Source organism: Lutra lutra, chromosome 17 (genome assembly GCF_902655055.1).
Source record: "Lutra lutra chromosome 17, mLutLut1.2, whole genome shotgun sequence".
NCBI lineage: Eukaryota > Metazoa > Chordata > Mammalia > Carnivora > Mustelidae > Lutra > Lutra lutra.
In genome coordinates, this window is record NC_062294.1 from 52,877,186 (window position 1) to 52,890,071 (window position 12,886).

The window sequence follows — 12,886 nt, forward strand, 5'->3', positions numbered from 1 at the left end:
GCACAACATGGGGCTCCATCCCAGGACTCTGGGATCATGGCCCGAGCCGAAGGCAGCCACTTAACCGACTGAGCCACCCAGGTGCCCTGGATTTATTCATTCTTGTCTGTAACTTACAATGGATGGGCCCACTGGTTCTTTTTTTTTTTTTTAAAGATTTATTTATTTCTTTATTTGACAGGCAGAGATCACAAGTAGGCGGAGAGACAGGCAGAGAGAGAGGGGGAAGCAGTCTCCCCGCTGAGCAGAGAGCCCGATGCAGGTTCCTGGGATCATGACCCGAGCTGAAGGCAGAGGCTTAACCCACTGAGCCACCCAGGCACCCTGGGCCCACTGGTTCTTGGGAGGGTTTCAGCTTCCCTTCGCCTGAGACTATGGAGTCACCCAACCCCTAGCCCGCCATTCATATCTGATTCTTCATGCACTCTCCTAGACTTGGCACTTTCTGGGATCTGGGAGACCGTGGTGAATGAGGACTGAGTCCCAGTGCTGGAGGAGTCAACATTTCCGGGTGGGGGGTGGGGTGGGGCGGGCAGGCAACAGGCCAAAACAAACCAAACTACCAGATGTCTGTAAGTGATATGAGAATCAGCACAGGGGATGGTGGTGCCTGTGCTTGTGGAGGCCCCTCCATCTGCGAACTTGGGATGTGAGCCTTCTGTTGCATGTGGCTCTTGCCTATTAAAAAAAGAAACTCAACAGACATTGAACTATAGTCAATGACAGGCATTTTGAAGGATTTGGGGTTGTAGCTGTTTCCTGGAGCTGCCATAACAAAGACCCACAGACTGAGGAGGCTTCAACAGCAGACATTTATTGTCTCCCGATTCTGGAGGCCAGGAGTCCAAGATCAAGGTGTCCGCAGGGTGGCTTCCTTTGGAGGCTGCAGGGAGGGTCTGTCCAAGCCTCTCTCCTCGCTTCTGGTAGCTGAAGTATGACTCAGCTTGTAGATGTTCATCTCCTAGGTCTTCACATTACCTGTCTCTGCATCTAAGCCTCCCCCATTTTAAATACATGGTCGTGGGGGCACCTGGGTCACTGAAGTGTTTGACTTTGACTCAGGTCATGATTTCAGGGTCCTGGGACTGAGTTCCGTGTCGGGCTCCACGGTCAGCAGGGAGTCTGCTTCTCCCTGTGCCCCTCCCCCTGCTCGTGCGGTCTCATTCTCTCAAATAAACAAATAAAATCTTTGAAAAACAGATTTTATTTATTTGACAGAAAGACAGCGAGAGAGGAACACAAGCACGGGGAGTGGGACAGGGAGAAGCAGGCTTCCTGCGGAGCAGGGAACCCAATGCGGGGCTCCATCCCAAGACCCTGGGATGATGACCCAAGCGGAAGGCAGATGGTTAACCCTCTGAGCCACCCAGGTGTCCCTAAATAAATAAAATCTTTAAAAAAAAAAAAAAAAAAGGACACGGTTATGGTGCCCGGATGGCTCAGTCAGAGGAGCATGCAACTCTTGATGTCAGGGTCGTGAGTTTGATTTCCATGTTGAGTGTAGAGATTACTTAAATGCATGAATAAATAAACTTAAGAAAAAAATAAGGGTACGGTCATCCTGGATTAGGACCCACTCAAATCCCCTCAACTTAACTTAATCATCTGCAAGAACCCTATGTCCAAATAGTCAAATTCACAGGTCCCATGGGTTAGGACTTCAACATGGAGACAGGATGATGTTAGGACACAGCTCAACCCACAACAGAGATGAACTGCGTTGATGTCCGAAACTCATATTTTGTATGGATCAAAACACAAAATGGACTGATCGAAGGAGGGAGGGAAAGCCAGATGGTGAGATACGAGCTAGATCAAGTGGCATACAACGTTCATAACAGAAGGAGATCAAGATGCATGTTCGCTGTACCGTTGATTCAACTCTCTGAATATTTAGAAATTTTCCTAATAAAATGCTGGGGTAGAAACTTGGTGATGGGCACAAAAATCTGATATGGACAGCTTGCTTTAAAATAATCCAGTACTTAAAAATAAAATCTTTAAAAGTAATCCAGTGGGGGGTGTGGAAGTGAAGTGGAGGGGTTACAGATGAGAGGCAAGATCATACATTGAGAATTGTTGGAACTGGCTCTATGGGGGTGCATTATTCCCTCCCAATTTGGGGTATATTTGAAAGTTTCTGTAATAGGCTTTTTTTCTGAGAGTGTGAGAGAGCATGCGCATGAGGGTGGGGACAGAGGGAGAGCAAGAGAGAGAAAAAATTTTTTTTAAGATTTTATTTATTTTTTTTATTATTTATTCTTTTTAAAAGATTTTATTTATTCATTTGACAGACAGAGATCACAAGTAGGCAGAGAGGCAGGCAGAGAGGGGGAAGCAGGCTCCCTGCTGAGCAGAGAGCCTGATGCGGGGCTTGATCCCAGAACCCTGGGATCATGACCTGAGCCAGAGGCAGAGGCTTTAACCCACTGAGCCACCCAGGTGCCCCAAGAGAGAAAATCTTAAGCAGAGCCTGTTCAACGTGTGGAGCCCAAGTTGGGGCTCGATCTTATGACCATGAGATCATACCCTGAGCCGAAATCAAGAGTTGGATCCTTAACCAACTGTGCCACCCAGGTGCCCCGGTAACAGACTTCTTCAAATGCTGCACAATGTATTAAAAAAAAATGACAGGGAGTGCTAATTTAATTCCCCTACATCCAGCAGTTCTCTCTTGAACTGAGATCTGAGGCTGGGGGAGGCGTGGGCTGGGGTGTAGGAATGGGTCCGGAGGGTCTGAACGGTCAGGAGGAGGCCAGTGTGACTGGAGAGCGTTTATGCTGGGGAAGGACATGGCTGACTGATGTTGTAAAAAGTGTCCTGGTGTGTGTGGGGGATGGACTGTAGGTGGCCAGGATGGAAGCTGGGAGAGCCGTGAGAGGCATCACTGCAAGATTCCAGGTAAGAGAGGATGGTGGTGGTGGTCTGCCTGGGTGAGACAGTGCCCACAGAGGGAAGTGGCCGGTTTCAAATGTTTTCTGCCCTTAGTTTGGGGTGAGGGACAGGGAGGGGTTCTGGCAAGAGTGCCCAAGAGATTGATGGAGGGCCCATTGGCTCAAATGGGAAGACTGGGGATGAATCCAGTTTTTCTGGAGAAAATAAAGAGTTGGTTTGCTGGGGCAGATTCTTAGAAGCTATTGCTGGTTCAATCCATGAGATCCTTGATGGAGCCTGGGGTTTCCTCTTAATGCTCCATCCTAAAGGCAAAAGGGTCTACTTAAAGCTCATTAGATGCCCCCAAATGTAGACTTATTCATAGTCTGGTCTTAAAACCTAACAGTGGGTAAGCCCATGAGCCCCTGAGCCCATCATGATCTTGCTCATATCAGCTCTGTAATTATTTTTTTTTATGGTCCTATAATTCTATACTGTCCAAGTTCACAGCCACTATCAATGGGTTGTAGCTGCTGAGTGCCTACAGTGTGGTTAGTCTCAGCTAAGACGTGCTGTAAGTAGAAAATACAGATTTTGGAGACTTAGGAAAATTAGGGATGCCTAGGAGGCTCTCTGTTAAGGATCTGCCTTTGGCTCTGGTCCTGGGATGGAGTCCCACATCAGGCTCCTTGTTCAGCAGGAAGCCTACTTCTCCCTCTGCGTGCTACTCCCCCTGCTTGTGCTCCCTCTCTCTCTGACAAATAAATAAATAAAATCTAAAGGAAAAAAAAAAGACTTAGGGAAATTAGAATGGCAAGTAAGTTGCAGTGACAATATTTGGGTATATTAAGTTAAATACAATATATTTTTTTAAGATTTTATTTATTTATTTGACAGACAGAGATCACAAGTAGGCAGAGAGGCAGGCAGAGAGAGAGGAGGAAGCAGGCTCCCTACTGAGCAGAGAGCCCGATGTGGGGCTGGATCCCAAGACCCTGGGATCATGACCTGAGCCACCTAGGCGTCCTAAATACAATATATTATTAAAATTAATTTCACCTTTGGGGCACCTGGGTGGCTCAGTGAGTTAAAGCCTCTGCCTTCAGCTCAGGTTATGGTCTCAGGGTCCTGGGATGGAGCCCCGCATTTGGCTCTCTGCTCAGCAGGGAGTCTGCTTCCCCCCACCCAATCCCCACCCCCCCACTGCCTGCCTGTCTGCCTACTTGTAATCTCTGTCTGTCAAATAAATAAATAAAATCTTAAAAAAAAAATTAATTTCACCTTTTTGAAAACTTTTCTTAAAAATGTTGCCAGAGTAAATTGAAAATTACATATGTGGTTCTCACTGTATTTCTGTTTATAAGTATTGCTCTAATTCAACAGGACTTAGGGGATGAGTTCCTTCTGGGTAGGGGTGGGGTGCACAACCCCCCCCAACAGGATCAAAGAATCCCAGGTTTTCTAAAATTGGCCTTCCCAGTCTGACTCCCTATTAGAACTTTGCTTTTGGCCCAGTTTTAAAAATTAAGTTTTGGCTACTTCATGGGCCCTGGAGTTGGGTATGTGTGGAGGGAGGACTGAGCTGCCCCATCTATCTGTGACAGGGCCTTATTTCAGGACATCCTCCCCCCGCCCCCACATACTGGCAAACCAGAGTTATCTCCATCTGGCCCCAGGTGGCTCTGGCTGAAGGGTGGAAGGTGGTGGGTGACAGTTAGGTGGAAAGTTGAGGCAGGGAGACAAACTTAGACACACTTTCCCTGTTCTCGGGATTCTCCATGTCTCTCTTCACATCCTTTAAAAAGAGGACAAGTTTGAACCCCATTACTAATACCCTGTTACTAATTTTTAAAAGTATTATCGTTAGAGAGAAAGTTTCTTCCCCATGTCACCAGTGGGCCCCTCCAGTCCTTGAATGTTTAATGTACCTCTCTCTGGGAAGGACTTTTTCCAACTCATATTCCTATTAATTGTTTGTTGTTGTTGTTTAATTTTTGGCATTTACTCTTTTTTATTTATTTATTTGACAGAGATCACAAGTAGGCAGAGAGGCAGGCAGAGAGAGAGGAGGAAGCAGGCTCCCCGCGGAGCAGAGAGCCTGATGTGGGGCTGATTCCAGGAGCCTGGGATCATGACCTGAGCTGAAGGCAGAGGCTTTAACCAACTGAGCCACCCAGGCGCCCCTTGTCTGTTGTTTTTAACAGGGCTGCTGTCTGTTCTTTAGAGGCATATTAGGAATGCGCTCTAAAACAGCTGAGCATATCCTTTCTCCTAGAACCCAGAATAATTTTCCCAAGACCCATTCCCAGAAACCCAAATGGATAGTTCCATTAAACCTGGAAGGCACACCCCAGCTCTTGTCCAGGTCCCCATGCCCCCCACTTTGTCCCTACCCCCACTCCTGGAGTCAGCGTGGAAGTTCACAGGATCCAGGACACTCCCTCAAGCCTAGTTCCAAGAATACTGGAGTACTGAGATTAGAAAAGTGATGTGGCGTTTAGTTCCTCTAAATGACAGAAATGTACTCTTCAAGTTCCCTTTGCCCCAAATTTCTCAATAGCCTGGGGCATCGTAGTTCCTGAGGCTTTGCCTTCCCCAAAATCAAAGAGGGTCTTGGGGTGCCAAGAGGTGGCTGTTGGGCCAAACCAAGCAGATTCATCTATTCCTTCCTTTTAACCAGGGTTCTTCAATACCAGGTCCCACTCTTGCTCAGGAGGAACTCCCAAGTTTGGTGGAAGAGAGATTCACGATTTGATATGGTATCTGTAGAATGGCGTTATGGTTGCCCCCCCCCCCCAAAAAAAGCATTGTATAGCGGAAAGTGTTTAAAAAACAAAATATAGTTTAAATCCCCTCTCTGTCATGCTGAGCTGTGTGACCTTGGGCAAGTCATGCAACCTCTCTGGACCTCAGGTTTAAGGTCCGCTTAATGGGGCTAGATTTAAATTGCTGTTTCCTGGGTTCTGAGATATTAGGTTTCGACATCTCTGCCGCTAGATACGGGAGGGGGAGGGGTAAGGGAAGACTTCCTGTTAGAAGATTTTAGGAGTCGAGGGTGGAAAAGAGGAGGGAGAAAGGGAAACAAGGGGACGCTTGCGCAGTAAACACCTCACATTTTCTCGCCCCTCCCAACCACTTCTCTGCAGCAGGGAATTGCAGGCGACGCTCCACCTATCCTAGCCCAGCTGAGTGACAACCCCCGTTCCCCTTCCTTCTCTAGCTATGGTCGCCCTTCTCCCTCCCCCACAACCGCCCAGTCGGGGGTGGGAATAGGGCAGACCTGGCGAATCCGCGGCGCCTGCGTGGGCGATCTACCCGTTCATTGGTCATGATCAACACAAGTCCCGCCTCCTCGAGCCCACTCCCCCGCTTTCCTTCATGTCAATCCCTTCCCTTCGCTGGATCCAATCAGCATCGGACCCGGCCGCACGGAGGGGGCGGTCCCACCGCACGTAACCGAACTCCTCCCGTCTCTCGGGCAACGCCCCTTCCCCCTCCCTTCCTGCGAGCGGAAATAGCGGGCCACTCGGCCAATCGTAGCAGCGTGCCTTTGTCCAGCAACCAATGAGAGAGGAAGCGGGGGGGGAGGGGTGAGCCTGAGTCTGAGCGGCAGTAATCCAAGCCAATGGAAGGCTGAAAGCTCAGGACGGCGGACGGGAGGGGCGGGACCGGGGGCGGAGCCGCGGCCTGCCGCCCGCCCGCCCGCCAGCCCGCCCTCCCCCCCGCGGCCGGCTAGGCTCCTCGGCGCTGTTTGGGGTCTTTTCCTCCCGGTCCCCGCCTGCCAGCCCCCGCCGCGCTGTTCCCTGCCCGGCCAGGCCTGGAGCCGACACCACCGCCATCATGCCGGCCGTCTCCAAGGGCGATGGGATGCGGGGGCTCGCGGTGTTCATCTCCGACATCCGGAACTGTGAGAGCGCGGCCGGGGGACCCTGGAGGGAGGGGGAGCGTGGAATTGAGGGCCTCGGGGATTACAGAGGGGCCCGGGGCATAGAAAGCCATTTCGGTCGTAGAGGGAGAGGATAGAGAGGCCCCGGGGGGAACTTTAGGGTGGGGGGAATGGAGGGACTTAGGGTGTCATAGAGTGCCTCTTGAGGTGACGACACGGAGTGGCTAGAGGCGTCCGCGAGGGTCTTAAAGCAGAGGAGGCTAGTACAGTCCCTTGGCTGGGGACATAGAAGTGTCCCCCGGGAATGCTAGAAAGGCTTGGGGAACGTATTAGCAACGGGTTTAGAGAAACCCCGATGTCGGTAGAAAGGGAAGGAGGTACATGGGTGGGGGGGTACCCTGTGGAGCGAGAGTGGGAGAGGGCCAGAGGGGACCGGGAGAACGTAAAACACGGGAAGCATTTGGGGTCGGGCCTTGAGGGCCTGGCTGAGGGGGTGTCATAGAGGGGAAGGGGCTAGGTAGGTCACTGGGGCTCCTGGCTAGTACATAGAGAGGGCCTGGGAGTAATAGAAAGTCCTAGGGGGTTGGGGAGGAGAGATGGGAAGGTGGGGTACTATAGTGGGACCCTGATGAAGGATAGAGGGCTCCAGGATGGAGGGCGGTGGAGAGTGGGCTAGAAGGGTCACTAGGGGGGTGGAGAGTGGATCAAAGAATATAGAGGAGAGGTGCTGCCGGTGGAGGGTCTTAGGAAAACCTGAGATAGGAAGTTGGGGGCCTGGAAAAGAAGACGTTATAAAGTGGGGGTTTGGGGAATGTGCCAGAATGGGGAGAGCCCAGAGCTCAAAGATGGGCCCCAGATCCTTAGGAATTTTCGGGGACAAGATCTGGAATCGGGGGGTTGGGGAAGGCCTGGTCCCAGAGAGAGGTCAAAGGTCAGGGAGCAGGCCAGTCCTGAATCTGGAGCCCTCTCCTATCTGACCACATCAATCTGGGCACAGCGATCATCAGCAGGAGGGGTTGTCGTGATGAGGAGAGACCTGGCGCCAAGTCAGCTCCCAATTCCTGGGAGTGGGTGTTGGTGTTTGGCGCTGCCAAGAGCTTCAGAGGCTGTATCCGCACGGGCTCTAGGGTCAGCCAGACTTGGGTTTGGGCGCTGTCACTCCCTAGCCATGTGACCTTGAATGGGGTACTTCACCTCTTGATTTCCTCATCTGTCAGGAGGGACTGCTGACTGCACCTTCCTGATGAGGTTGTTGTGGTAATGTGTGTGACTGAGTTCTTTTGCACATTCCAGGCCCTGGAAGGTCTTGGGTGTTGTTTTTGTCATTCAGTGGATCTGACGCCTGGCCTCTCTGTTAGATGCCCAGAGATTATTTTAGAATTTAGTAGGTGTGAAAGGACCTGGCACGTAGTAGGTGCTCAGTGAACTAGGGGGGTGGAAACCATTGGGTGTCAGGTGGAGGAGAGTTGTTATGGTTGTTATGGAAAGAGGTGAGTAAGGAGGGGCTGTGGATCAGGTGAGGGGGCCAGCTGTCAGGAGTGGGTGTGCATTGCCAGCCATGTGAAGCTGTGTGACTCTGGGCAAGTCACTTAACCTCTCTGAGGCTCAGTTTTCTCTCTTTTTTAAAGATTTGCTTATCTTAGAGAGAGAGAGAGAGAGATCATGAGTGGGAGGGGCAGAGGGAGAAGGAGAGAGAGAATCTCAAGCAGATTCTGCACTGAGTTCCGAGCCCAACACCGGGGTCAGTCTTAACAACCGTGAGGTCATGACATGAGCGGAAATCAGGAATCAGGAGTTGGCCGATCAACTGACTGTGTCACCCAGGCATCCCTAAGGCTCAGGTTTTTTGTCTGCAAACTCCCCCGATAATAGCATCTTATCTCTGAAGGCTCATTCATTTGTTCATCCAGCAAATAGTTTTTGATCACTACTTTTTTTTTTTTAAGATTTTATTTCTTTATATGACAGATAGGGATCACAAGGAGGCAGAGAGGCAGGCAGAGAGAGAGAGAGGAGGAAGCAGGCTCCCTGCTGAGCAGAAAGCCCAATGTGGGGCTTAATCCCAGGACCCTGGGATCATGACCGGAGCTGAAGGCAGAGGCTTGAACCCACTGAGCCTCCCAGGCACCCCTGATCGCTACGTTTTGACACTGTACCTGAGACCGGGCGACAACAGTGAACAAGAATCCCTGGGTTGGGAGCACCCAGGCGGTGAGGGACATAGAAAGTAAACACAGGGGGCGCCTGGGTGGCTCAGTGGGTTAAGCCGCTGCCTTCAGCTCAGATCGTGATCTCAGGGTCCTGGGATCGAGTCCCGCATCGGGCTCTCTGCTCAGCAGGGAGCCTGCTTCCCTCTCTCTCTCTCTCTCTCTGCCTGCCTCTCTGTCTACTTGTGATCTCTCTCTGTCAAATAAACAAATAAAAAAATCTTAAAAAAAAAAAGAAAGAAAGAAAGAAAGTAAACACAGAACTACAATAAATGATACCGTGCCAGAGGGTAACTGGTAGTGGGAAGGAAAGGTGAGGAGGGACCAGGACTGAGATGGTGCTTGGGTAGGCCTCACCAAGGAGGTGACACATGAGTAGACTTTTGATTTAAGTGAAGAAACAGGCCCTGCAGATTTTGGAGGGAAGGGAAGGTCCAGACAGAGGGATGGTGCGTTCAAAGGTCCTGGGGTTGCAGCATGCTTGGCGTGTGTTCCGGTAAAAGCGAGGGGACCCGTGTGGCTGAAGCTGACAGGGAAGGGGCAGGAGAGGAGGGCAGAGAGGGGACAGGGAATGTGGAATGCCATGTTGGCCTTTATCTGGGTGAAACGAGAGTGGCGGGAAGGTTTAGAGCACAGAGGGGACGTGAGCTGATTGATGTTTTAAAATAATTCCTCTGCTGCCATGAAGAGGATAGACTGGGGAGGTAGTGGTGGAAGCAGGCAGATAATTAGGGGCTGCTGCAGGCATCCAGGTGAGAGATGGTGCTGGCTTGACTGGGGTGAGAAGGGAATGGTGAGAAGTGGTTGGTTTGGGAACAAATTTTGAAGGATTTGCAAGGGGGTCGGATGATGGGGCAGGGAAGGAAAGAGAAAACGGGTCAGTGTCAGTGCAGGACCCCAGAAGGGGAGACTCTGACTTGGGGCCGGTAGAGGTATTTTGGCCAAATGAGCTGGGGTTAGAGAACCAGGGGTTCCTCTTGTTCTTTGTCTTCTCATCAGTAAATGTCGAATGGCTGATGTGTTTCAAACCTTATGGAGGGTGCTGGGGACACAGTGGTGAACAGGACAGATCTGTCTGCGTCCCTGGGAAGCTCCCAGCCCCATGAAGGAGACAGGTACTGCCCAGAAACCGTAGCCGTCCTTCTCACAAACACGTATACAGTTGTTCATAGTAGGGTTAGTCACCGTAGCCGCAAAATGGAAGCAAACCACCCAAATGTCCATCATCGGATGAATGGGTGTGCAAGATGGGGTCCGTCACACAGTGACATATCAAGCCATTAAAATGAATGATCACATGGGGCACCTGGGTGGCTCAGTCAGTGAAGCGTCTGCCTTCCGATCCGGTCATGATCCCAGGGTCCTGGGGTCGAGCCCCATGTTGGGCTCTGCGCTCAGTGCAGAGTCTGCTTCTCCCTCTCCTTCAGCTCCTCCCCACTGCTTGTGTGCTCGCTCGCTCTCTCTCTCTCTCTCTCTCAAATTAAAAAAAAAAAAAAAAAAAAAAAACACCTTAGAAAAAAAAAAGAATGACGCACACTACAACATGGATGAACCGTGGGGAAAACCTCATTGTACATGAAGGAAGCCAGACACAAAAGGCCACATACATGATTTCATTTGTATGAGATGGCCGGAATAAGCAAGACCATAGAGATAGAAAGTAGGTTAGTGGCCACCCAGGCCTGAGTAGGGAGTGATGGAAGGTGGAGTGATTGCCAGTGAATGTAGGGTTTCTTTTTGGGGGTGATGAGAATGTTCTGGAAATAGATCGTGGTGATTATTGCGTGAAACGGTGGATATACCAAAGACCGCTGAATTGCATGCTTTAGAATGGTGAACTTTATGGTATGTGAATCGTATCTCAGTTTTTTGTTTTAAGTGGAAAAACCTTGAGCTGTCCTAAGTTGGTGAGAGAGAAGGCCACGGTGTTGAGAGAATGAAGACTGTGTCTGGTTGCATTGCCCAGACAATGTGGCGGGGTTTGCCAGGCCAAGGGAGGTGGGGAAGAGCTGTGAAGACAGAAGGACAGCCACCAAAGGTCCTGAGGCCCAGAGGAGACTGAGCTGAGGCCTATGTGCCTGGTGCACAGGAGGGTGGGGTGGGATCTGACGTCAGGCAGGTGGGCAGAGGCCGTGTTGGTGTTTGTCCTGAGAGCCCTAGGGAGGGTTTCAAGCAGGAATGAGGGAAAAGAAGGCCTGCAGGTTGTGGGTGAGCCAGGGCTCAGAAGTGAGCAGGGGGAGGAAGGGAGGACTATGGAGTCCTCCTGCTGGAGAGAATCTGAAGGCACAGTGGAGTTCAGCAGGAAGACTGTAGAAGAAGGTAACAGGGTTTGAGAACGAGGGCAAGAAAGGGCAAACTGTGCAGATAAGAACGGGAAAGGTTTGGGCTGGGTCCAGCCTGAGGGCATGGTCCTGTGCTGTCTCGAGCAGCAGGAATCTGCCTCTCAACCACTTAATCTGGGAGCTTCCAGGGCCCAAGCTAGGGCTGTCTGGGTGTCTCCTCTCTAGGGCCCCAGCTCCCCTGCAGGCCTGGGGAAAGTTTGCGAGGGAGTGAACCGGAAGGGGGGTCCTGGGTTGCCACAGTGCCCTGAGCTCCTCCATTAGGGTAACATCCTATCCAAATTGTGACCCATTCCTTTTTGTGACTTCTCCCCAAGGCCCTTGAGCACAGGCCCTGCTCTGATCCCTCTCTGGGTCCCCAGGAGACTGGGTCCTCAGGAGACATTTGCTAGTTGAAAGAATAAGTGAACACATGAACGAATGAATGAGCAAACAGAACGGTCTTTACTGAGCACTGATTGAGTGCAAGACATGGCTCTGAGTAAGGGGATTGCAACAGTGAACAGAAGTCCCTCTCGGTGGTGCTCATATTCTGGAGGAAATGGATCAGTACACAAGTAAATATATAGTATTCAGGTGTATTGACAGGTGGTGGGGGCAGGGGGTTGAGAGGAAATAAAGCAGGAAAGGGGTATGGGGACAAAGTTAGGGATAGTGCTCTTCTGTAAGCTGTTCAGAGAGTTTCTTGCTGGAAAGGTGACATTGGAGCAAAGCATCAACTTTGGTGGGTGAATTAGGCCTGCACAAATCTGGAGGAGGACATTCTTGGCAGCCTGTGCAAAGGCCCTGAGGCAGGACTGTGCTAGGAGGAATTTGAGGAGGCGGAGCAGCAGGAAGAGGAGGCCGCTGATGGCCGGGAGGGTAGGAGTTGTGGTCAGAGAGGGAACTAGTGAATCTGTAGGGCCCAGAGGATGACAATGAGGGCTTCACCTTTAGTCTGAGCCACCTGGGAGCCATGGAGGGATTCGGAGCCCAGAAGGGACAGGATCCCTCTGGCCTCTGTGGAGAGACCAGAAAGAATGAGTCTCACTTTGGTGTGCCATTGGGGACCCCCCCACCCTACCCCAGGCCCTGCACTTTAAGGAACGAGCTTTAGGTTATGAGCGTCCTTGAGATGCTGATGACAGACAGCCCCAGGCCTGGCCTCACCCCCTTCTGTGTGTCATCTAGTGAGCTGGGTCCACAATCTGCATTCAACACCTTTCCTGTGCCAGGACTATTCTGAACGTGGGGATGCCCCCTGGGAATGAAGCAGCCACTCTTCCCAGCTCTGGGGCCTGCATTCTGACCGGAGTACAGACCCAAGGGCTGACTACACCCTTCCCTTAACCCTTGACATGCCAGGCTGCCGCTTAGAGATGGTCTTTGCAGCTGTGTGCAGTTTGCAGCTGGTTGTTCCAGGAGACTCTTCTCTCCCTCGGGGGTGGTGATGACTTCGCTAGCATGAGCACCACATAACCCAGCCGGCCAGATATAGAAGCTGAAATTTTCCAGTAGCCGCATTCCCGAAGTACAGCCAGTAAAATCAGCTTTAATGCATTTTATTTACACCAGCACGTTCACCGGATTATTTGGATGTG

At 51.1% G+C, this 12,886-nt stretch overlaps 1 protein-coding gene across 2 annotated transcripts in view; it reads left to right on the plus strand.

Moving 5' to 3' along the window:
• Positions 1–6,573: 6,573 nt before the first annotated feature.
• The window catches only part of AP2A1 (adaptor related protein complex 2 subunit alpha 1), a 30,365-nt gene continuing 24,052 nt past the window's right edge, over positions 6,574–12,886 (plus strand). For both annotated transcript variants that reach the window (XM_047710986.1, XM_047710987.1), the window contains exon 1: positions 6,574–6,781. In XM_047710986.1, coding sequence (XP_047566942.1) covers positions 6,715–6,781 — 67 coding nt within the window. In that variant the 5' untranslated portion in view covers positions 6,574–6,714. The remainder of the gene's footprint in view (positions 6,782–12,886) is intronic.